General features: G+C 42.2%; 1 protein-coding gene across 1 annotated transcript in view; it reads right to left on the bottom strand.

The window, feature by feature from the left end:
• Window positions 1-25,361, bottom strand: part of SHANK3 (SH3 and multiple ankyrin repeat domains 3) — a 704,425-nt gene that overhangs the window by 326,014 nt on the left and 353,050 nt on the right. Inside the window, exon 12 of the mRNA XM_030215777.1 lies at window positions 6,137-6,250. Coding sequence (XP_030071637.1) covers window positions 6,137-6,250 — 114 coding nt within the window. The remainder of the gene's footprint in view (window positions 1-6,136; window positions 6,251-25,361) is intronic.

The raw sequence follows: 25,361 nt of genomic DNA, 5'->3' as shown, positions 1-25,361 counted from the left end.
AATTGAACTCAGTTCCTCAGTTCCCCAGGACCAGAGTCCACCACCCTAACCACTAGGCCACTCCTCTGTCTTAAGTTATCTAACCAAGAACGGTAAATGTTTGTCCATGTCCTCCTTACTTCATCCATGATACTACTTCCCTACATGAACTCTCGTTGGGTTTCACTCCCATTTGGGCCTACTGTTTGTAACTTAAAGATCCCTACCAACCCCCAAGGATCTTGTCTGTATTTGGCTGTGTGATTTTTTACTGCTGAGTACACACCGGCGCTACAAAAAATTAAAATATTTTTGAAGCGCCGGATATCACGGCGTGCTGGTTTATTTTGTACAGCGCTGCGTAACCCTAGTAGCGCTCTAGAAATGTTAAGTAGTAGTAGTAGTATGGCAGTACTTTTTTTTTTTTTAGTGTTGGGCTTACCGTCGCTTTGTAAAAGGGTCCTAGAGGGTGGCCAACATCAATAGCGTAATATTGCTCTTTCCGTTACTGGGAGCCAGTAGAATTTATCTAGTGCAAGGTGCGTACGATCTCCCTCAGCTCTAGTCAGTGGACTGTAGGAGACTCAGAAAAGCCCGATTCAATCCTATTGTCTCAGGTACAAACTTAGCGGGCCTTTATACTAAGCTGCGGTAAAAGGGGCCCTGCGCTAGAAGTAGTGGCCATTTTTGCCACGCGCCAGGGCCCCTTTTACCTCAGCGGGTAAAAAAGGCCAAAAAAAGAAATGGCCATGTGGTAAATTCGCACTTGCCGTGCAGCCATTTCGGAGGAGCACTTACTGCCAATTTTAACTGGGCAGTGCACAACACTACCCAATTAACGCTGGGTAACCCCCTGAGAAAATATTTTTAAAATATTTCCGCTAGCGCCGGAAATGGCGCACGCTGGGGGGTGGAGCTACCGCTGGCCCAACGTGAATTCTATATATCGTGCCGAGATTTCCATGCGGAAATCAAAGTGTATTCCATAATAATGCACATAAGCTAATTGGTTAACAAACTAATCGGCGCGGATAGTGGGATGTTAACAACCAATTATCAGCACTAATTGGCATTAATTAGAATTTATGTGCACTAATATGCCAAAAGGGGTTATTATAAAAGAAAAACAAATACAGAATTCAGACTGAGATGATACCTCTGTGAAGATAATGAATGCTTTTCAGATACAAACTTTCAAAAACTAGTCAGGTCCATTCATCAATGACCTGGTTCACACATTAATAATAATCGCTATATGATTGTACTGCACTGTCCACATGAAGGGCCTAAACCGTCAGGTCTTTTCCCATATATACAAAATAGGAAAAAAAAAATCCTTAGCGAATCTTCAACAAAGCCTACAAAGAGAACTCATAGCCTTACAAAACTACCTCACTAATCCACTCAGTTACTGAAGTCCACCTTCGATTCCTTATATCCTGCCTAACACCTTCCTTCTCTCTTCCTCACTTAATCTTTGTACATTAATAACTGTATCTGATATCATGGAATGACTTTGCCATAACAATACTCTGTAAGCCACGTTGAGCCTGCAAATAGGTGGGAAAATGTGGGATACAAATGCAATAAAATAAATAAATAAAAATAATAGTATTTCATTGGTAATAAACTTTGACCTGTGACTCTACAGCACATTGTACATTGTTCTATAAATAAGTATTGCTCTGTAACCATACAGTGCTGTGAATTCGCATCATTTATAACAGAAACTACTGTTTTCACTCCATATTCATGATCATGCTAGGGTGGTGTCCGATCAAAAAAATATAAAATATGGTTGTCAAAATTAGCCTCAGGTGCCCAGGGAATCTATATATAGGACTCCACTGTATTGGCTGACAACACCGGCCCTACCACCTTCAGAAAAAAACCCCCACAATTATAAAAAAAAACCTCCCCTATAAACCAAAATTAGGGAGAAAAAATATTGTGGTCAAAAAACGGAGCACGGACAATGTTAATTATCAACATTTTTGATCAGACCACCAACACCAAACATCCATGAAAAGATGGAACTTGTGAAAAACACACACCACTCCACCCACTAAACTCAGGCACATTAACTGGACCTCACCCCTCGGAAGTCTTCTTCAATTATTGACAACTTATAGTCAGTGAAAAACGTCAATAATTACGCAGTGAGCGCCCACTGTTCACTTGAACTTATCTGTATGGCTCTTTATATCAACTTCTGTCTCGTGTAGTCCCCAGTGCTGGAGTCGGCAAAATCAGGGGTGGGTACTGTTTGACAACCATATTTTCTATTTTTTTGATCAGACACCACCCTAGCATGATCATGAATAAGGAGTGACAACACACAGTAGTTTCTATTTATATTTTGTACTCCTGGCAGTTATTTATATATTATCATTTAAAATAGTAAAACTCAGTTCTGTTAATTAAATGGGGGCAGATTCAAATTTAAAAATTAGTCCAGATGTCCGTGGGCGAGTGTTTCTTTTATCAATGTTATGGAGGTTTCCTCTCTGGAAAGAGATTTAAGGTCAAAGAATTCCATCCATGCGAGAATGTCAACCGAAGGTTTCTAGAAAGGAAACAGAGGTAACGGTCCTACTTCTTGAATAATCTACCTGAAGATTAAAGAGCCCTTTTACTAAATTGCGGTAAAAAGGGACCATAGTGCACCCTTAAACTGGTCTTTCCCCACACGCTAAGGCCATTTGTAGTGCCGCAGCAAAATGGCCGATTTTCCATTATTTGAATTAACGGCCAGGTGCTAACGTTCAAAATATCAACAAACGCATAATTTGTGGTATAGTGAGAAAATGAGAGTGTCAATGCACTAAGATATATAATGATATCCTGTATATGGAGAAAAAGACCTCAATGAAGAAGCGGTCCATGGCACATTGCTCTTCAGTCCACCACCACCATCACTGGTCACAAAAAACTCCATACAAATAAGGCAAAATGTTTCCATGAAAATGATAAAAAAAAGTCACTCAACTAACAGTCAGAAGATGCCTCCAAGGACTGAAAGGAACCGAGAATCTACTATTAAAGGTTAAGTGTTATTGATATACGATGTAGCTTTCTTGCAAAGAAATTTGATGCTTTTTAAATGCACATTTGATTGGCTTTATAATTTTCACAGAGACATTTTGCCTTATTTGTATGGAGATTTTAATGACCGATGGTGGCGGTAGTGGACTGAAGAGGTTCGACTGCTTCGGACTTTTTCTCCACATAAAGGATATTATTATATATCTTAGTGCATTAAGGGCCTCTTTTACAAAGCTGCACTAACGATTCTCGGTGCGGCAAATGAGAGGAAGCCCGTTCAGTTCCTACGGGCTTCCTCTCAATTGCCACACGTGAATCGCTAGCACGGCTTTGGAAAAGAAGCCCTGATTTTCTCATATCCTCACTATACCACAGATTAGGTTTTTGCTGATACTTTGATTTTTTTTTTTCCTTTTCTGTACCCCTGTGATTTTGTTACAGGCCTTAATGTTGCCATTAGCTCATGGCCATTAAAAAAAAAAAATCAGTGTGTGTGCACTGACTTGACACCAGTTTTGTAGGCGAGAAGAGCTCACAACTGATCTGAAAACAGCTATTGCAATCCCAAAAGGCACAAACACGCAAACCAATGAAAGCAGCAACAGTTAGCCTTGCAGGTCGCAGGGTAGATAGAAATACAGCAACCATCTCCCTGGATTGTTTGAACTTGGAAGAGTGAGGGAGATCTTCAAGGCTCAAGGTTGCATTTATTTGATTAATCACCTAGGGCAATGCCATCAAAGCGATTTACATACATTAAAATCTGTAAACTACATCAAAATACAATGTGTCAGGAAAATTATAATATAAACAGGAATGAATAAACAAATACAATAATAAAGCAATAAAAACAATTCTATTGTATTTCACAAGATCCTAAGGCTAAGAAGTCCAACAGTTAGAAAAAAAATCAGCTAATGAAAGCCGACTGAAATGGGTGTGTTTTAAGTAAAACCTTAAATCTTTGATGTAAGCAAACTAAGCTGTGCTAAAAAGTGGCCAGCAGTAGGTTTAGCTTGTGGGTCTCCCGAGCGCTCCAGCCACTTTTTAGCGCGGCTCTATAACGGCAGAATTCTTATTTCTTCCAAATATAATTTGAACAAGTTATTATCTCTGCTTTCTTACTGCTTTACTTTCTCTAACAGAGCCCCTCCGCTTCGCTGCTTCTTCAGGAGACAAACCATACTGCACAACTTTCTCTGTGTCCCTAATTGATATCTTCAAGTATACCTTAATGTTGTCCAAGTTTTCAGCCAGTTTATTCAAACAAGAGAATTTTTATTTTTGCCATTAATGGCCACCTGCTAATTTCCAAATTAGTGCACGGTCATTACCACCTAAGCCCTTACCGTCTCCTAAAGGCTCATGCACTGCGGTAATCAGGCAGCCGTTGCCAAATTACCACCGGGAACACCTAATCCCTGCCCCCCAATGCTAGAAAATAAAAAAAATTTTCTAGCACAGGAAATGGCACACGGCAAAGTCAGAATTACAACAGGGGGCCTGGGTGCGTCCAGCAGTAGCTCAGTTTTGCCGTACGCTACTCTGCGGTAGCCCTACCATGCCTTGGTAAAAAGGCTCCTATCTGTAACCCTGGGAGGAGGAGGAACAATGGAATGCTTAAGTGGAAAAATCTAATGAATTACGTTCTAAATTTCAGGTATTTTGTTTTAAGAAATTATTGTTATGAATGGGTTTCCCTTACGCTGCGGCCACTTATAGCACAGCAGTACAATGGCCACATTTGTTGCCAGGAGCCCTTACTGCCATCTATTTAGGAGGCGGTAAGGGCTCCCGTGCTACTTCCATGCTAATCATGTAGTGCATGATGTTCCTGCGCCACCCAATTAGTGCAGACATGCCCAGTCTCTGCCCACCAGACACACCTCCCATGCTGGGAAATAAAAAAATATTTTCCAGTGCGGGATTAGCGCACATTAAGCGGAACAATACCGAGGGACTCCTCAACACATCCCGTGGTAGTGCTCTTTTAGCTTAGTAAAAGGACCCCTAAAGCCAGAAGCAGATCCAGGTTGACGGCGCGGGGGGAGCGAGAGCGGACTTCCGTCAGCACTCATTTTCGGTGCAATCTGATGAAAACAAATAGGCGCCGGCACAACTCCGTTTGGGGGATCGGCCGCTTCCCTGGCGCCCAACCTAGCTATGCCACTGCCTAAAGCTTTTTCCTCAGCAGGGCTGGCTGAACCGTTAAGCAGGCTAGGTGGTGGCCTAAGGCAGCAGCTTCTGGGGGAGCGGCAAAAGCAGTTGCTCTGAAAGGAAAGCAATAGGTTCTAAGAGCCACACACACTCAAAGAATCATCAGTGCATGCTTTTACTGCAGGGAAGGCAGGCAACTGAAAGCAGCTCGTTTACCTAGGTAACTGGCTCATGGAAATTGCCATCATTGCATATGCAGATGTGTGTGTGTACGTTTATATATAAAGGTGGATAGATATTAATATACAAAGCAAAGTTGAATGTTTAAAAGTATGACGTCCAATTTTCTATTTTAAAATGATTATTTTGGGAGGGATGGTATTAGGGTAACCATGATTGTCAAGATTAATTACCAAAACCTGAGAAGGCACAGGGGCCTGAAAGTTAATTGTGGGGAGGTACACAAGACTGATCGTTAGCCTAAGGTACCTCATAACCTTCCACTGCTATTGAGACAGACATGGGGAAGCAACTGCTTGCCCTGGGGTTGGTAACAGAATGTTGCTACTCTTGGAGATTCTGAATGGAATGTTGCCACTATTTGAGATTCTACATGGAATGTTGCCACTACTTGGGTTTCTACATGGAATGTTGATACTATTTGAGATTCTACATAGAAAGTTGCCACTATCTGGGCTTTTGCCAGGTACTTGTGACCTGGATTGGCTACTGTTGGACACAGGATACTGGGCTAGATGAACCACTGCTCTGACCTAGTATGGCTATTCTTATTTTCACTGTCCCTGGTTCCCAGCAGTAATTTCTGTGCATTAGTTCTCAAAGCAATCAAATTCTGCACTTCATCGCTAACACAGTTACGGTTTCTTAGTCCATCTGCTACTACTATTATTACTTAATAGGACCTCTCACTACATATGCCACAACATACACTTACCTTGTCGGGGATCATACTGTCGCATCTGCACCTCCTCAACACATTCTGCCGGAAACCAGCCGGTGCGTCCTTTCACTGTTCCCTCCCAAAATCCACCCTCACCAATACTCAGCACTGTGGAGAGAAAGAGAGGCCTGTTAGTAAGGGGAAAACTTCTCACAGACAGTAACTCAATGCTTGGTTTCATCCTTAGCTGGTACAATCCATGGGAGGGTAACCAAGGAAGTGGGCTGTAATCTCAGCGGTCAGAATACTTGAGAGAGTAACAAAAGAGACTCCATACTTGAGAGAGTCTTTGTGACAGTAATTGGACCTCACTACATACAGGGGGAATTCAGTAAAGCTCACCCAAAGTTAGTCGCCGAGATAATGCATGCTAAGCGTGAATTCTATAAAGGCAGTTCCACGTGGAACTCTCTTTATAGATTATTATCTTAGCCCAGATTTGCGCTTAACTTTGGGAGTCTTTTACTAAAGCTTAGCTCGAGTTATCTGCAGCAGGGCTCATAGGAATAAAACGGGCCCTGCTGCAGATAACTCGAGCTAAGCTTTAGTAAAAGACCCCCTTTGGGCGCAAGCTGATGTAAATCCTCACACTCAACTACTGTCAGGAACGGAAATGCAAGTATTCGGTAGCTGTGCACCAAAATCCTTTGAACGCCCATGACCAGCCCATGCCCCTCCCCTGCCACACCCCTTTTGCAGTTGCATGTGAGATAAGTTAGGCAGGCAAATTCTAGAATAGGAATGTAGGGCGTAACTACTGACTGCCAATTAGCACTTGTTAATATCAATAATTTAGTCAATTAGTTTACACGCAGATCTGTGGCCAAAATTGCACTCCCAACTTTGCTTAACTTATACCAAATCCGAATCCGGGAGATAGTACACAATGAAAAACATATTTACATAAAAGAAAATTCATACAATAATGTAAAATTTGCAAAGCAAACTCTCTTTAAACCCAGAAATGTCTTGGCAAGCATTCAAGAAAAGCTATACAGGAGCAGAGGGCGACAAACTCTTTGCCCTTCATTGCAGATGTGCGTTGAGAGCTGTTTTAAGAGACTGTACAGTATATATCCTGGAATCTACATTCATCTATTGCACCAGGTTCAAATTCTGTTTATATAGACATAGGGTGTTTCTTGTGACCCCCCCCCCCCCCCCAAGGCAGGCAGCTGCATCCACTAAAAAACGGTCCGCTGTCGGGTCATTTCTCTGGTGCCTTTAAATAAAGAGACACAGAACTGTATATATGATTCTGTGTATTACTTCTATTTGTCATCACTAAAAATGTTATATATTAAATAAAGAACCTTTGAACATTCTCTCCCAAGCTGGAAGTCAGTTTGTCGCCCTCTGCTCCTGTGTGGTTTTTTTCTTTGGTGTTCCACTGAGGGTTTGTCCTGCTTCTCCTTTTTGGCACTTCGGCAAATATTCAGCCATGGTAGGTTGGCATTTTTTTTAAGCACTAGCCACCAAGGCTAAACAATAATCTGGATATTCAGTGCCAGTATCTGGATAGTAGCTGGGAATGAATATCCAGGTAACGCAGTGACTTGCACCACTATCCAGATAGCTGGAAAGACCTGAGGGAATGGTACATTTCAGGGACTAAAGAAGTTGTGTGCACAAAAGAGGAATGGGACTTAGGTGTGATTGTCGTGGCCAAACAGGTAGAAAAGGTGGTGATGTTTAGGTGCACAGGGAGAAGAATGGCCAGAAGGAAAAAGAAGGTGATGTTTCACCTGTATAAGACTCTGGTGAGACCTCATGTGGAATACTGTGTACAATTCTGGGGACCTTCATCTTCAAAAAGATAAATAGGATGGAGTCAGTCCAGAGGGTGGCTACTAAAATGGGCAGTGGTCTTCATCATAAAGCATATGGGGACAGACTTAAAGATCTCAATATGTATACGTTGGAAGAAAGGTAGGAGATGGGAGATATGATACAGATGTTTAAATATCTCCATAGCAATAAATGCACAGGAGGCAAGTCTCGTTCAACTGAAAGGAAGCTCTGGAATGAGGGGACATAGAATGAAGGTGAAAGGGGACAGACACAGAAGTAACCTGAGAAAATACTTCTTCATGGAAGGGGTGGTGAATTCACGGAACGACCTCCCTTTGGAGGTGGTGGAGATGAAAATTGTATCTGAATTCAAGAAAGCTGGGGACAAGTACATGGGATCTCTAAGGGAGAGGAAGGGATAGTAGACGGCATGGATGGGCAGACCGGATAGGCCGTATGGTCTTTATCTGACTTCATTTTTCTATGTTTGTAATAAAGTTAGGTCAGGTCTTTTGCTGTCCTAACTTTACTCATTTATACAATTACTGGACTAAATATCGCCACTAACCAGATAACGTCCCGCTCCTCCCTCACTCCACCCCGACACTATCTGGATAATGCCAAGGATATTCAGTGCCACTGTCTGGATAAATGCTGCTGAACATCCATGGTAAGTTCAGGCTAAGGACTGGATAACGGCAGCATTCATGTAGATAAATGCCTTTGCATATCGGGCAGGTGAATAAGACAGAAAGCCCAGGACTTTCTTGGATCCGTACAGCTAGAATCTGTAAGAATAACAGCACTAGCCTCTATACTGTGCAACTTTTCCAGTGAAGGTGGTAATGACCTTAGTACCACTGCTGAGTTTTTAAACTCCTTGACCAAAATATGTTGCTTTCTTACGCTTAATAGCATCTCCATTACATTCCTATTAGGAAACAGAACATTGAACTTTCACACAAATGGGTTGCTTGAGCTTCAAGTGGAAGGTATTTGAAGCTCTGTTCTGATACACTGAAATGACAAAAAGACTGTGTGTGAACGTGTTAATGTTGGTATAATTCCTACAGAGACAGTTCTGCCGAGTCTCTTATGCTGTCTTGGGGGCCCTTTTACTAAGATGAATAAACGTCTACGCGTACTCAACGTGCACCAAAATGGAGTTACCGCATGGCTCTTGTGGCAATTTCATTTTGGGCGTGCGTCCGAAAAATAATGTACGTGCGCCAAAAGTGGCATTTTAACAGGCGTAGGTCATTACCGCCCGGTTACCGCGTGAGACTTTACCGCTAGGTCAATGGCTGGCGGTAAGGTCTCAGACCCAAAATGGACGTGTGGCAATTTTGATTTTGCCGCACGTCCATTTTTGGCAAAAATGAAAAAAAAAAGGCCTTTTTTTTTTTTTTTTACAGGTGTGCTGAAAAATGATTCTGCGCGCTCAAAACACGCGTCTACACTACCGCAGGGCATTTTTCAGCGTGCCTTTTTAAAAGGACTCCTTGATAAACTAAAAGTAGACATGAGACATTAGCCCAGGAAGGAATACAATAATAATCCTCAGCTGGTGAACAAAACTAGAAGGACCCCAGTTTAGGCTACTGGGCCAACCAAACTACCTTTAATCATTTTCCAGGGGCAACACTAAATTCACGTGAGAGAAAAAAAAAACAAGCAAGAATCTTCACAAACAGCTGAGCTTTCTGTACTAAGGAGGCCATTTTCAGAATATTGCATGAAGATTTACCCACCCCACACAGAAACAGAAATATACATACAGCACTACTACAATTAGTGCTTCTAGTAAAAAAAAAAAAAAGGTTTTATACGTTTTAAATTCAGGTATTTATTTTCCAGCGAAATAGGGTTTTTTGTTAGGGTACATTTAAAAAACAAATCTGTGTTTATCAGTGTTTTCATACCACGGGTACTATTATGTACTGGGGGAGGGGGGGGGGGGTATTCATATGCCAGCACATCCATACCTAAATATTCATATGCAAGCACTTCACTGGTATGCCTAGAAATTTTAAGTTCACACAAATCACTTGAATGACCATATATGTATGAATTAAAATGCATGCAATTGATTGCATACACACATATAATGTATACCTAAAAAACAAATGGGTCATATAAGCACAAAAAAACAAAACCTTGAGAACTGGGAAAGCTTCATGTTAAATGATGAACCACACATTTGTTTGATCCAGTACATTCTTATTGCTCATTATTCCACTTGAATCAAATATTTACATCTGTACCACTAAGCACAACATCTAAATTGAGGGGACACAAGACAACCCATGAAAGGGGGTGGGAGGGAGGCAGACAGACAATTAAGGGAAAAGATGTTTTTCCAGTATTCATCCAAAAACAAGTGTTTAAATTTATATAGATAGATAGATAGATAGATAGATAGATAGATAGATAGATAGATACACAGTGCAATCCGCTTAAGTGCAAGGGTCTGGGACCAAAGAACTACATGCAGTTAAACGGAGCGTGCATTTAACCGTTGTGACCCAAAGAAGCTTGACATCTGATAAACATATATACATTACTGTTTATTATACGTACAGTATACAGTCTCCGTTAACTGACGTTAGGCTTACTTGAAGTAATCAGTCATAGTCCTCTGTACACTCTTGTGTCTGTGAGTTCCATAGACTACGTCTGCCAGATGGTAAAAACTGTCATAGCACTGACATCCAGTGGCCTCCAGATAGGCCCGCACGGTGTTGAGACTTTCCAGCGCTCTTGCAAAAGTGACAGGAGGTTGTTGAATTTCGTCAGCATGTGTCTTGCTGCTCATTTCATCACCTGGTTCATCATCAACCGTTGCCTGCGTGTAGGCGCATATCTCGATATCAGTGCTGTCGTCAGCTGTTTGTAGATCGTAATCAACAGCTACGTAGTGATGAAACTCCTCTTCAGTAACACCGGCTGGGATGTCAATAGCCTGTTCATCTGACGCGTTTGCAACAGCTGCATCTGTTTCGTCCCTCTCCACATCCCTAACAAAGCTTGCCCGCTTGTAGCAGTTCACAATGGTTGCCTGTGTAGCATGATTCCAGGCTTCTTTCTGCATGCGTAGGGAATCCAACAGTGATAGATTATGAGCCAGTTCAACAGCACATTTATCCTTGCCAGTCTGGTCATCCATAATGCTCATCAGAAGACGTAGCACAAGAGCCCGATAATGTTGTTTGAAATGGGCTATTATGCCCTGATCCATAGGTTGGATCAGAGAGGTAGTGTTTGGTAGCAGGAAGACCACCTTGATGTTAGACAGCCTGACATCATCACTGTGTGCAGCACAATTAACACAAAGCAACAAAATCTGACGCTATTTTGCCCGCATTCTAGTGTCTAACTTCTTTAGCCACTGTTTCCAAATTTCCCCAGTCATCCATAAATTTGAGTTAGCCTCATATGACACAGGAAGTCACCGAATTCTGTTCAGAAGGAATGGATCCTCAGAAGCTTAGCCGAGATTGAGTGGCAGAGCCGGTGGAGGGAAGCGGGGCTGGTGGTTGGGAGGCGGGGCTAGTGCTGGGCAGACTTCTATGGTCTGTGCCCTGAAAATGGCAGATACAAATCAAGGTAAGGTATACACAAAAAGTAGCACATATGAGTTTATCTTGCTGGGCAGACTGGATGGACCATGCAGGTCTTTTTCTGCCGTCATCTACTATGTTACTATTAGGCATATTTTCAAAGCACTTAGCCTTCCAATGTTCCATAGGTTTCTATGGAACTTTGGAAGGCTAAGTGCTTTGAAAATATTTATGTTAACATTCTTGAAGCAACGGGGCTGTTTGCTCTTTCTAATGACGAGTGGTTCCAACTTCTCACTCCCATCCATATTGCAACAAAGGAGGATCGTCAGTCGGTCCTTCGATGTTTTACTTCCTGTAGTTCCGGCATGTTTGAATGCAAGTGTTCCATCAGGAATCGCTCGCCAGTAGAGACCGTTTTCATCAGCATTGAAAATGTCATGAGGTGCAAACTTGTTCAAGATGGTAGGAAGAACTGAAACAACCCAATTTTCAGCACCAAAGTCATCAGCGTCTTGTTTCTCACCATGCTGTTTCTTGAATTTTATGTTGTTCCTCTCCTTCCATCTTTCCAACCATCCAACAGTGGCTTTGAATTCAGTCAGTCCAAGACTTTCTGCTACCTGGTTAGCTTTCTCCATAAGCAGTGGACCACTGACAGGAAACTGTCTGCTCCTGACTTGAGAAAACCACCGAAGAAGAGCATCTTCTACATCCTCAGCTTTTCCTGCCCGTTTACGTTTCCGGTGTGGATTTGTATTGTTTTGCCAGTCTTTCAGAAGCTGGTCTTTCTGCTTCAAGATATGTGAAATTTGACTGGGATTGACACCATATTCTTTAGCAATAGATGTTTGACTTTGTTTGTTTTCTAATTTTTAAAGAACTTTTCAGCAGTGTTAAAGTCTTAGAGTTGCGCGACGATGACTCCAGTGTACACTCTAACAACATTATTTCGCTTATTCTGCCTGTGGCAGTTAACGAATGAGATTTTAAATTTACCGCCCCTTTGTCACGCGCCAATTGGCTTCCATATTCCGTGTGTGCACTTATGCGGAGTCTTTCCTGCAGAGGAGCAGTCTTAAACCATGCATATAAGCGAATCTTGCACTTATCAGTGGTGCGCTAAACCGAAGTTTGTCCCCATAGAAATTGATGGCGCCAAAAACGGGACCGAAGTACGGCATGCAGTTAGAGCATGCACTTATCCGATGTGCACTTAAATGGAGTGCACTGAGAGAGAGAGAGAGAGACAGAGAGAGATGTATTTGCATTGAGGTATTTATGAGTTAAAAGCTAAAATCAGAAACCCTAACCATAAGCTCATTTAGAAAATATGTCTTAGAGAAAGCTTAAATGGTAGATGCTTATTCATTATTCCATTTGTTTTTATTTTACTTTTTGATATTTTTTATCTGTTATATTTGCTTGACTTCTTAATGTAAGTCGCATTGAGTCGCGACTCATAAGAAATAAAGGGCCCCTTTTAAAGAGCTGCGGTAAGCCCAACATAGGCTTATCACTCGCTAAAAAGGAACTACCGCCGGGCTAACGCAGCAGTCCGGTAGTACTTTCCACCCCCAGTGCACCATCATAACCGATACTACACAAATATATTTATTTTTGTAACGCCGGTGTGTGCCTAGTGTTAATCGGAAATGGCCACGCAGCAAAGTGCTTCACTTGCTGCATTGCCATTTCTTTAAAAAATGAAAGACCTTTTACCAGCTGTGGTAAAAGGGGGCCTCGGTGCACATCAAAAACACACGCCAACACCAGCACAGGCCCCCTTTTGCCGCAGCTTGGTAAAAGGGGACCAAAGTAAAGTAAAACTATACTGCTCCTAAAAAAAAAACCAAAACTAAAGTCTTATTAACAAGGCAATTCTAAAAGTTTTCCTCAGAAATATTTCCTCAATTATTACTTTAAAAGGAGTGAAGCCTGTGAAAACTGGGATTACTTTAATCAGAGGGATTTGAAGTAGAGACTTAAGTATATGTATTGTTAAATAACTTCTAGTTTTTTAAAAGAGAAAGAATGTAATCAGATGTATTATTTCTAACTAATATTGGACAATAAGTATGTTTTCGATGAAATGATTTGACTATACACCATATTGGCCTTGAAGAAGCCAACCCAGATGATCAATGTGGAATAATGAATTAGACGAGTAATATCTGGGGATAATCAGGTTAATACCACGTTTTTTTTTTCTGTTTACTGTTTAATTGATCTCCTTGTCTTGTTTCACTCTTCCTATTTAGTGGTCTAAGGAAGAGAATAGAATTACCTGACTGAAATAATTCCTATATATTACTCTCTCTGTATTTCTGGCAAGTTGTTTTATCGCTTGTAAAAATTTAAATGGTTATAAATAAAAAAATAATAATAACAACAAGGCAATTCTATAAACTGGCACACAAGAGGTATGTGCCAAATACGCACATTAAAGGTGCCACTGACAGGCGCCTGTGTGCACTAGGTGCTATTCTATAAGGTAGCATCTAAGTTCCATAGCACCTAACTGCAAGGAGGTGAACTTGTGGGCACAGCATGGGCAGGCCATGGTCAGTGCCCCAGTTATACGCATCCAGGTGCACCAACTTATGCCTCTCAATGGTACGGTGTAAGAGGGTGCACCTAAGCATGAGTGGACTAATGTCAATTCGCATTAGTGTCCTATAACGAAACCTTGGCACCAAGATGCAGTTATTGAATTGGCGCTAAGTACATGGTATTGGGGCACCTAAACTGAGGTGCCAATTTATAGACTTGCCCCATTAGTAATTTCTGTCAAAATGGCATCCTATAAACATTCAACTAAAGCTAATCCAGTCTCCACTAGACACTCCTCCCAACAGGCTCCATTGTGGACATTCCTACTCCACAATATTCTTGAGATATAAAACCTTCCATCTTGAAGCCCTACAGCAGAAGACAGAACCTACATTATTTTGGAAATTGTATGTATTACATCATCTTTTTTGTTGGTCCTTTAAAAAATATTGCAACATACAATGATTCCAGATTGATGCAAACAAAATGTGTCATTCTAATATCAACAAGCCTCCTCTTCCTTAGCTGTGACTTGAACCCTTTTTCTACAAATTTCCTCCTAGTCCCTTGCATCTTGATTCAGCAGCTCTCCTCGAGTTATTTGTCATGCTCTCCCCTTTTTAGGTCACATTATACTAAATAAAGGGGTTCTGTGTTTTCAGGTCTTCTATAATTTTTCTTGACAAAATAAATTGAGGAACCTGAAAGTCACATTTGCCTTAACTTAACTAAACTATTGCCCTAGGCCAGGGAACTGGTATGATCTAATCCACCCATTAGGAAACTGTGTTTCAGTCTGATACTAGGCGTACTGAGATCTTGGGAGGTTTCCGGAGGCTTCTTTTTGAAAGAAAGAGTCATTGGAAGTCAAGATGCCTTCGGAATTGAGAGGATGTTCAGAAAGCCTGAAATCCCACCACTTTGTCTTTCCAGCAGGACCCTCAAACGGGAGCTGTCAGTTGGAGCATCTGTTCGTTTGTATATTGCAGGTTCCAGTGTACATACTCTTCTGGGACAAGGGAGGCAGCCTCAAATTTTTGGCACAGTAGTACAATTCTGATCTATCCATGTGGACTGGGCATAGATGGCATCTTTGATGTTCTAAAACAAAAGGATTTCTTCTGTGGCCTTGGAGGTTGGCACCTTAAGTTTTGAGGAGTTGGGAAACAGGAGGCATGATCAGAAGTAGTGACTACAAACAGACTCATTTTCTTCCCCTTGTAAATAACCTGCAGCTATTCTACCTCAACAATAAATGCAAACCATTGGAAACATCAACACAGGGTGTGGACTACCTTTGTACAGCAACTCTGTTCCCTGCCATTTCAACATTCAGGGACAGGGAGTGTCTGATGAATACAATACGAAAGAGTTTTCAACCTTGTCCTAAGTAGAGAGGTGTGGTAGCCGTGTTAGTCCACTCTTAAAGGTTATCAATAAAAATCAAACAAAATAAAACATGGAAAAGAAAATAAGATGATACCTTTTTCATTGGACATAACTTAATATATTTCTTGATTAGCTTTCGAAGGTTGCTCTTCTTCCTCAGATCGTATTTCTCTGTTTATTTCTCTGTTTATCACCCTTCTCTCACCTACCAACACCCATTCTGTTAGAATATCAATGAAATGCTTTGATGTCCCCATGCATACCCCCACCCTCCCACTCTGTCAGACTGTCAAAGTAATGCTTTGATGTTTCTCTTATATATACTACCTGCTACCACATTTGCTTATTTCCAATCTGAGGAAGAAGGGCAACCTTCGAAAGCTAATCAAGAAATGTATTAAGTTATGTCCAATAAAAAAGGTATCATCTTATTTTCTTTTCCATGTTTTATTTTGTTTGATTTTTATTGATAACCTTGTCCTTGAATACTCCCTGGTCAGTTGAGTATTCAGAACATCCACAAGGAGGATGCTTGAGACTGAATGGCAGTGACCACTAATGTACCTCATGTATAATCATGAATATCCTGAAGATTCAACCAGCTAAGGAGTACTTGAGGACAGGGTTGAAAACCCCCATTTTAAAGTATATAACAATAAATTACTGATCTGATTAAAATAGTTTAAGAGCTACGCTGGTAAAGGTTTCCAAAGAACTTTTGATTGCTTTGTAATTATGTCCCAGACACATGAAACAACAGCACACTGTTCAGGTTTTGTTTTATCCTCTCATTGCCTGATTTTCCTCCTAGTTTGACAGGTACGTTTTCCCATTTTCTAAATGATAGAATTGTTATGTGAATTCAGATCATTTATCTCTGCACCGGGTTATAGAGTCTCATTCACATGAGAGCAGTACCTTAAATTTGTTTCTAACTCTATCTTATACTAGGATCGCAGTCTGTTCTCTAGATTACGGGAGACAGTGGTACAGCCACGGGGGGCCTGGGCCCCCCCATTTGGGTTTGGGGCCCACCAAAGTCTGCTGTTTTGGCTGGTGGGAGTCCCCAAGCCCCGCCAGCAGATGCTTTCCTGTGGCAATATTTGCCGCCGCGCTGCCTGCCCTGCTTTCCCCTCCCCCGTGCGCACGCGCGTTTTTAGTGAAAATGAGCAAGCGCAAGCTTTGCACATGCTCAATTTCACTAAAAAACGAGCATGCACACCAGGGTGGGAAAGCAGGGAAGGCAGCGCGGCGGCGAATATTGCCGCAGGAAAGCTTCTGCTGGCGGGGCTTGGGGACCCCCACCAGCCCAGGTATGTGGGGTTTCGGTGGTGGTCGAGAGCATTGGGGAGGGCAGGGCAAAATGTATCCCACCCCGCTTTGGGCTTATGCCCCCTCCTAAATCAAGGTCTGGCTACGCCTCTGATGGGAGAATATAAATTCTAGCACACATTTGGGTTATGTAGTTGTTTAAAACATTCATTGGGTAAATAAAACCCAAATAATTACTGCAACAAAGATGATCAGGAACCACCAGAAAAGGTTTTCAAAAATGGATTGGGTGTTACTAAACATTTTGTTTTTGTTTTTGCTTTTTATTTTTATATACTTTAACTAAAAACAAATGCAGTGTTATTTAAAACAAAATGTATGTTCCAAGAAACAGGTCCTATGTGATGTTCAGATATTACTTGCCGGTTATTGCTAAACTTGATGACTATAATTCTGCATTTATTGCCCTTCCTGCTGTTTCTCTGAAGGAACTACAGTCTGTCCAGAACATAGCTGGGCATCACTGCTTTGAATATAACACTTGTGTTACGATTGTTACATTGGTTGCTGAATTGTGCGAGTATGAAATTGAAAATGGTTGCGTTGGTATTTAAGGCATTACATCTAATCTAAGGAAACAGCACGGCAAACGGTTTGCAAGATCCAATATGTTTAGAAAGAAAAAAAGCGGAGCGTGTACAGTCGAAGGCTTTATTCACTACTTTAGCCAGGTCAGAGACACAGTTTTCACCAGTTTAGTGAAGTTTGGATTTTTACACCTACTGGTATCCATTCACCCCTGACGCAGCCCTTTTGGTGAAATATGGCAGTGTCTGGCATGTATGTATAAAATCTGGGATCTACAGCAGTGAATAAAGCCTTCAAGTTTACACATTCTGCTTTTTTTTCTTGCTAAACATATTTCATCTAATCTTGCCTGCCCTTTAAAAATGTTTGTTCATCATATGCACCAGCACTATCTCTCAGATCTGTTGGATGAAGGGTGATAGTGTTTCATCAACTATGGATCCATTATCATGTAGACTGCCAGAGTCATCAATTTTGTGAAATTCTTTCCACGAGGTCCTTAAGTTAGAGACTGATATTTTTAGTGTTCAGAAAGAAGGTTAAAGCTCATTTTTTCCAGCTTTTTTTCAGTAAATTTTGTACCGTTATTGATGTATTTATAATAATTTTATTGCTCTGACCTGATTGCTTTATTTGAAAAATCAAAGGAACCCCCCCCCCCCCCCGAAAGGCACAATAATCAAAAAAAATAATGATCACGCACCAGATGTTGTGAGGAGCATGGGGCAATCCAGTGGCGTAGCTACGTGGGGCCTGGGGGGCCTGGCCCCCTCAGATTTGGCCCTGGACCCCGGCGTCGCCAACCCTCCCCCGTTGCCATCGCCATTGCCATCGAGTGCCTGTGCTGGCGGGGGGTCCCCAATCCCCGCCAGCCTAAGTTCTGTGTCTTCAGCCCGTCTCTGGGCCGGCGCGTTGCTGCAGCCTACAGCAGCTGATCTGATTCTGCAAGCGGGAAGCCAATTCTCTTTGCGTGATATGAATCGTCCTGACGTCCTGCACATAGGAACGTGCAGGACGTCAGGATGATTCATACCACGCTAAGAGAATCGGCTTCCCGCTTGCGGAATCAGATCAGTTAACGCGCCGACCCAGAGATGGGCTGAAGAGTCTTCAGTGAAGACACAGAACTTCGGCTGGCGGGGACTGGGGACCCCCGCCAGCACAGGTACTCAACGGCGATGGCGACGGTGACGGGGGAGGGGTCAAAGATGGCGTCAGCGGGGAGGGTCAAAAATGGCGGCACGGGGGGGGGTTGTCAGGAGGGGGGAATGTGCCCCCTCACCTTGTGTCTGCCCCCCCTCCCGCCGAAGTCTGGCTACGCCCCTGGGGCAATCGCATTCTCTCCTCACTGCTCTCGCGGCAGGTGGGAAGGCACTCGTGCATGCTCTTAAAGCTGTATTAACTTGTTTAAGCTGCGCACTGGGCGACATGGACAATGTCACCCACATGTGAGAATATGGCCTGCTTGTCCTCAGATAGGTTATTTCTTTATCTACAACATTAAGACTAATAGACCACAACATATATTTAGTTGAAGTAACATATAAAATGCATAAAGTGATAAGTTTACCATTTATTATACTAGAATCAAAGTCAGGACATTTTTTACTGACTCTGACTCCACCCATAATCGCTTCCAAGTCTGATTTCACAACTCCAACTCTGACTCCACAGCCCTGGCAATATTTGAGAGAGGTGCTGTCCATTCCCCAGAGAGGGGCCAAAGTATAGAAGGGGCCTCAGTATATCCAGGAAGCAGCCAAGGGGGGCTGTACTTTCAGATTCTCCGAGAGAAAGAGAGGAGGCTCTTCTTTTCTTCTTGGATAGACGATTTCTCTTCAGCCACCTTTTGGAGCTCATCACTACAAGACTCGTCTGAGCAGTGTCCAGAACGAGTGTCCCTCTGTCTTGAATGAGAGCCTGGTCTTGGGACATTGCTCTCCAACAAGGTACTGAAGAGATTTTTTTTGAATATGCGGGAGAAGAGAACTTTCTACAGTTTTCCTTGAGTCATGGGAGAAAGACTACTGGGCTCCACGGTTGCCAGATGGGCGGTTTTCCACAACCCGCCGCGGGAAACTTTTGCCCGCGGCGGGTTGCGGTTTTTTGGGCTCGTTTTGTTTTTTCTGTGCGGGTTTTGGGGCGGTTTTTCGGCCGGCGGGGGTGGGGCTAATGGCGACAGAGGCGGGGTTTGTGACATTTTGGGCGGGGTTTGCTGACGTATTGGGTGGGGCGATGACGGCAGGGGTGGGGGTGATGACGGCGGGGGTGGGTGTGTGCGGTTTTTGGGCAGTTTTGTGTGGGAATTTTTTTTTTTTTTGGCAACCCTGCTGGGCTCAGGGGGACGCCCAAGTTTCTTTCTGTGAGTGTTCAAGAAGCTTGAAGTAATGGTTGACAGTGGCGTTTTGCTTCTACCTTAGAGGAAGATCATGGCTTACAACTAGACCCTCAGAGTTACAGACTGTTTTCCCCTTGTCTTTTGATTTTTTTTCTTTTGTGTAAGTACACTTACTTTTGGTTTGGAATAAATATCTGGAGCATGGCCTATTCTGAGTGATTTCCTAGGCCTTGACCTCCCAGCTATTGCTAGTCCTAATTCCAAGAACCTATTTTCCACATACTGTAGTCAGTGGGTTGATTTTTCTGCAGCCTCTGCAAGAAACAATCCTTACTATAAAAAAAGGGAGGGGTGTTTATACATGAATTTTCCCTCACTACACTGGGGAATTAAATTTCTACATTATGCTTGCATTCGGAAGAAGTGTATTAACACGCAGCTCTAACGCAAGCTTACTGCATCATCCCCTGGCTGAGTGTTTCTTGAGGACTGGGTTGACAAGCACTGAGGACTCGTAACAGTTCCCTATATATAGTACAATTACAGGCCGGTTACGTGTTGTTTTGATCCCAACAAACTCTCGCTGGCAGGGCCGCTGCCTCAAGTTAATCCCTTGCCAAGGGTCTCTAGACCTCCTGCTCCTTTACAGATAATTTAGTTGCTAATACGCCCATGAGAAATGAATGCTTGATTAATAGATAAATACAAAATTCAATATCATTACAAAACATTCTGACTCAGATATTTATTTTTCAAACCCACTTGATTAACAAAATTTACTGACCAGAGTAAATCCTGGGAAACATCTCTCTGACACAAACATATTTTAACTAGCAAAAACAATTTCCCAGGATAAAATGGAAAGTAAATTTCCTGTTCATTGGTGATTGTTGCTCAATTGACTGTGGCACTAATGAGTAAAATTATTTTTCAGCTTTCAGTCACTCTGTGAGAACTAATTTATACAGCTTTAGTATTTAGAAAATTCACTGCCCCTGACTTAGTAAAGAATCAATTTGCACAACAAATTGTGATGTTAACCCTTAAGTGTCCCAGATAAACTCAGTAATTCCAGTTGATTCCCCATTAAAAACTGCAGTTTGAGCATGGAATTGGTACACAGGGGTTTCCCTCAGGCTCTCTAAATTGTCCCTCGGTTGTTTGTGGGTCTTCAAATTCTCACAGGTCTGCAAGCAACCCGTAGAAGGCGTTGCCCATGTTTTTTTTCCTGTATAACAATAATAATAATGAAATCACAGCTCCATGACGGCAGTGAATCTCAAAATCTTTCACTCATTGATAAGGCAGCCGCAGGCTTCCCATCATGGTGTTTATACTTTACCAAGGTACCTCAATCTGCTTAGAGGGATCTCCTCAAAGGGTGATGGAGTAGTTCAGCTTTCATACCTGTGCAACGCTTGAACTTTCTGCTGATATGTCTATCAAATCTGTTAATTTTAGGCTGCGATGACACTTTTTGTCCTCGTTACACTTTTTTTTTTTTTTTAATTTTTTATCAATTTTTAACATTTACATTCATGTCAAATAACACAAATTTAGAATTTAAGAAATCTAATATACTAAATAAATCTAACAGGTACAATAAAGATTTTTGTTAGTCCACATTAAACGATCCAAGTTAGGAACTCTTCTCTTCTCCCTTGCTTTTGGTGCCTAACCACCTTCCCATTCCTGATACCTACACTGACTACATAGTTTTTACCTTTAGAGTGTAAGCTCTCTTGAGCAGGGACTGTCCTTCCCCATGTTTAAACTTGTACAGCGCTGCGTAACCCTGGCAGCGCTATAGAAATGCTAAGTAGTAGTAGTAGTAACTCAAATTAACCATACATAAAGGAAATTAATCAAGACAAAGGAGGGACAAGAATTCAGGTCGGCGTAGCCGATTTAGCGTTATTGATCAAGGCTTACATCACGTTACTCTTTACTAGTAATAAATTCTGTAAGCTTCACTGGGTCAAAAAAGATATAATTTGTGGATTCTAAAGAAATACAACATTTACAGGGGAACTTAAGTATAAAGGTCCCTCCCAATTGTAGGACCCTTGTTTTCATTAATAGAAAATCTTTTCTTCTTTTTTGCGTCTCTCAAGAGAGATCAGGAAAAAGTTGAATTTTTGATCCCAGGAAAGGTGTGGAAATGTGACTACACTTTTTTATTTGACACAGCTGTTTCCTCCTGCTCATTTCAGCTACCATTTCAATAGGAATGGACCTCCTTTGGGCTCAGGTGCTATGAGTCTTTATTCACAACTATGCAGGGTGATTCCCCCATCCAGGGCATTTTTTCTAGCAAAAAAAGGTGCCGGTACTCAAATACTAGGCCACTCTTCAGGGGTGGGGTGATCACTGAGGGACCCACCCCACAATAACCAAGACCCTGCAACCAGTCACAGTATCTATGACAAGGCCAAATTGGTGTGTACAGCCTGAGCTCTTTCATTATAACTTGGGGGTCTATGGGTCTATTTTAGCAGACAATAGAAAAGGTGCCGGTACTCAGTACCCCCAAGTACCCCCTCAAAAAAAGCCCTGCCCCCATTGCAAATCAGCTAGTTCATACTGCAGTGATAATCGTTGGCTGGGGGCCACACAGGGCTCCCTCCAGAATGCTGCAATCATGGACCCTAAATCTTGCCAATCCTTGTGCAATGAGACACTTTCTCCCCCAAAGCTGTGAAAGCCATTTTGGCAGCATCCACCCCCCCTCAAGTCTTATCTAAAAGACCATACCACAAATTATAATATATGAATAATCTTATTGAATTAGTCCATTGTAATCCTGTTTCATCATCTACAGAATATTTATTTATTTAACACATTTGTACCCCACATTTTCCCACCAATTTGCAGGCTCAATGTGGCTAACATCAAACCGTAAAGGCAGTCGCCAATCCGGTAACTATACAGATAACAGTGTAGAGGACAGGGAGATTTAAAAAAAAAAAAAAAAAACGGGGTATAAGGGCAAAAGGTGAAAGGGTAAAAGTGGTCAATACGGTCCATTAATTTGTTGTGGTGCAGAATATAGGGACTTATGTTGGATCCTCTTATCTGTAAGACTGTGATATATAAAACAATTCACTCTGCTAATTTCTCCCATCAAGGTATCAAAATTTGGAATTCTCTTCCTAAATCAATCAAGTTTACAGATGATTACCTAACTTTTAGAAGTCTTCTAAAAACACATACATACATAAAGGGGCATAATCGAACGGAAACGTCTATCTCCATGGGCGTTTATCTCCGAGAACGGGTCCGTGAAGGGGCGGACCGAACTGTATTTTCGCAAAAAATAGACGTCCATGTTTTATTCGACAATTTGTGAGCTGGGCGTTTTTGTTTTTCAGCGATAACGGAAAATGAAAGCACCCAGCTCAAAAACGAATAACTCCAAGACATTTATTTGTGGGAGGGGCCAGGATTCGTAGTGCACTGGTCCCCCTCACATGCCAGGACACCAACCGGGCACCCTAGGGGGCACTTTTACAAAAACCAAAAAAAGGTAAAAGAGCTCCCAGGTGCATAGCACCCTTCCCTTGTGTGTTGAGCCCCCCAAATCCCCCTCAAAACCCACTGCCCACATGTCTACACCATTACTATAGCCCTAAGGGGTGAAGGGGGGCACCTACATGTGGGTACAGTGGGTTTGGGGGGGCGGTTTGGAGGGCTCCCATTTACCAGCACAAGTGTAACAGGTGGGGGGGGGGGGGGATGGGCCTGGGTCCACCTGCCTGAAGTCCACTGCACCCCCTAATAACTGCTCCAGTGACCTGCATACTGCTGCCAGGGAGGTGGGTATGACATTTGAGGGTGAAAGTAAAAAGTTGTGAAATGGCATATTTTGTGGTTGGAGGGGGTTTGTGACCACTGGGGGAGTCAGGGGAGGTCATCCCCGATTCCCTCCAGTGGTCATTTGGTCATTTAGGGCACTTATTGGGGCCTTATTCGTGGAAAAACAGGGTCTAGGAAAAGTGCCCTAAATTCTCGCTACAAACGCATATTTTTTTTCCATTATTGGCGAAAGGCGCCCATCTCTGATCGGCCGATAACCACGCCCCAGTTCCGGCTTCACCACACCTTCGACACGCCCCCATCAACTTTGTCCGCATCCGCGACGGAGTGCAGTTGAAAACGTCCAAATTCGGCTTTCGATTATACCGCTTTATTCGTTTTTGTGAGATAAACGTCTATCTCCCGATTTGGGTCACAATATAGGCGTTTTTCTATTACGATTATAAGCAGGATAGTAACATAGTAGATGACGGCAGAAAAAGACCTGCACATTTCTTCAGTCTGGCCTTTCTAAATACCAAGAACTCTATTTGAATTTTACCCACACCCTTTTCTTAATCTCGTTTCCCTTCTAGTCCTGCCTAATTATGTTTTCATCTGTCCACCCTTAATTATTTGTTTGTCCTTGAGATAGTCTAAATCCCTGCTTACTTCACATGTATTAATTTGCTTCTTGAACTTTGTGTTTATATTCTGCACATTATTATGCTTTATTCACTTTATTGTTTGTTTGCAAGCCACATTGAACTGGAGTCTATTTCGGGTTAATGGGGGGTATAAATGTCAAGAATAAATAAGTAATTCATTTCCTACCACAGGACACTTCCCATTTCCATCCACCAGCATCAGGAGTTTCATTCAGGAGCGGCAAATACATACTGTATATATTTATAATAAAATGAGCTGGTTTCTAAAAGGTCAGCGCAATATGTGCTGGAACATTCTGTTTGGCAGCGGCAGCCAACATCAACAGTCAAAGGTGATGCTCTTCTTTTCAGTAGCCAAAACGACATATTTCAAAAAGACATTCTCAAAAATTAGTTCCTAATACTTAAATGGCAGCTAGTTTCAAAGTTGCAGCAACTTTGAAACTACCTTCTTTTCAGTAGAGCATAGGTGCTCAGCCCAGATGTTTGAGATACCCATGTCAACCAGATGTTTGAGATATCCATGAAAGATATACATTAAGTGGATTTACATATACTGCCTCCACTGCATGCAAATCTCTCTCATACTTATTCATTATGGATATCCTGAACACCTGACTAGTTGAGGGAGTCCTGAGGACTGGGTTGAAAACCACAGTACTAGAGGCACTTGGGGGAGGCGGAGGAGTAGCAGAATGGTTAGTGCAGTGCACGGAGAACCTGGGGAACCAGGTTCAAGCATCAGTACAGCTCCTTGTGACCCTGAGCAAATCACTTAACCCTCCAATGCCCCAAGTACAAAAACTGAAGATTCTGAGCCCAATAGGGAGAGAGAAAGTGCCTACATATAATAAAAGAAAACCATTTTGGTTGTACCACAGAAAGGCAGCATCTCAAAATCCATGACCCCCTTTTTACGCACTTAGGTATATTAAGCTAACTAATTTGTCATGCTGACTGACTACTTTGAGGTCATCAGACATAATGACCTCTAATGGCTGCTAGTTATTCCCATCCAACATAGAATTTCTGCACCTCAAATGCATTATTTTGCATTTTTTTAAAACTAAAAATAGTGTTGCCAAACCCTTGATCATTCTTCCAATTTTTAAAGCTCTCTCTCTCTCTTCTATTGCCCTATGTCATGTTTACTTTGTTGCAAATTTAGTCTCTCCACAATGGCTATAAATCAGAGGTGATTTTAGCCTTGTTCCATGTGTACAGACCCCCTAGTGATTCTACTAACTATTGTATATGACCTTTCT

Source organism: Microcaecilia unicolor, chromosome 10 (genome assembly GCF_901765095.1).
Source record: "Microcaecilia unicolor chromosome 10, aMicUni1.1, whole genome shotgun sequence".
Classification (NCBI taxonomy): Eukaryota; Metazoa; Chordata; class Amphibia; order Gymnophiona; family Siphonopidae; genus Microcaecilia; species Microcaecilia unicolor.
This window is presented reverse-complemented; position numbering and strand designations above follow the sequence as displayed.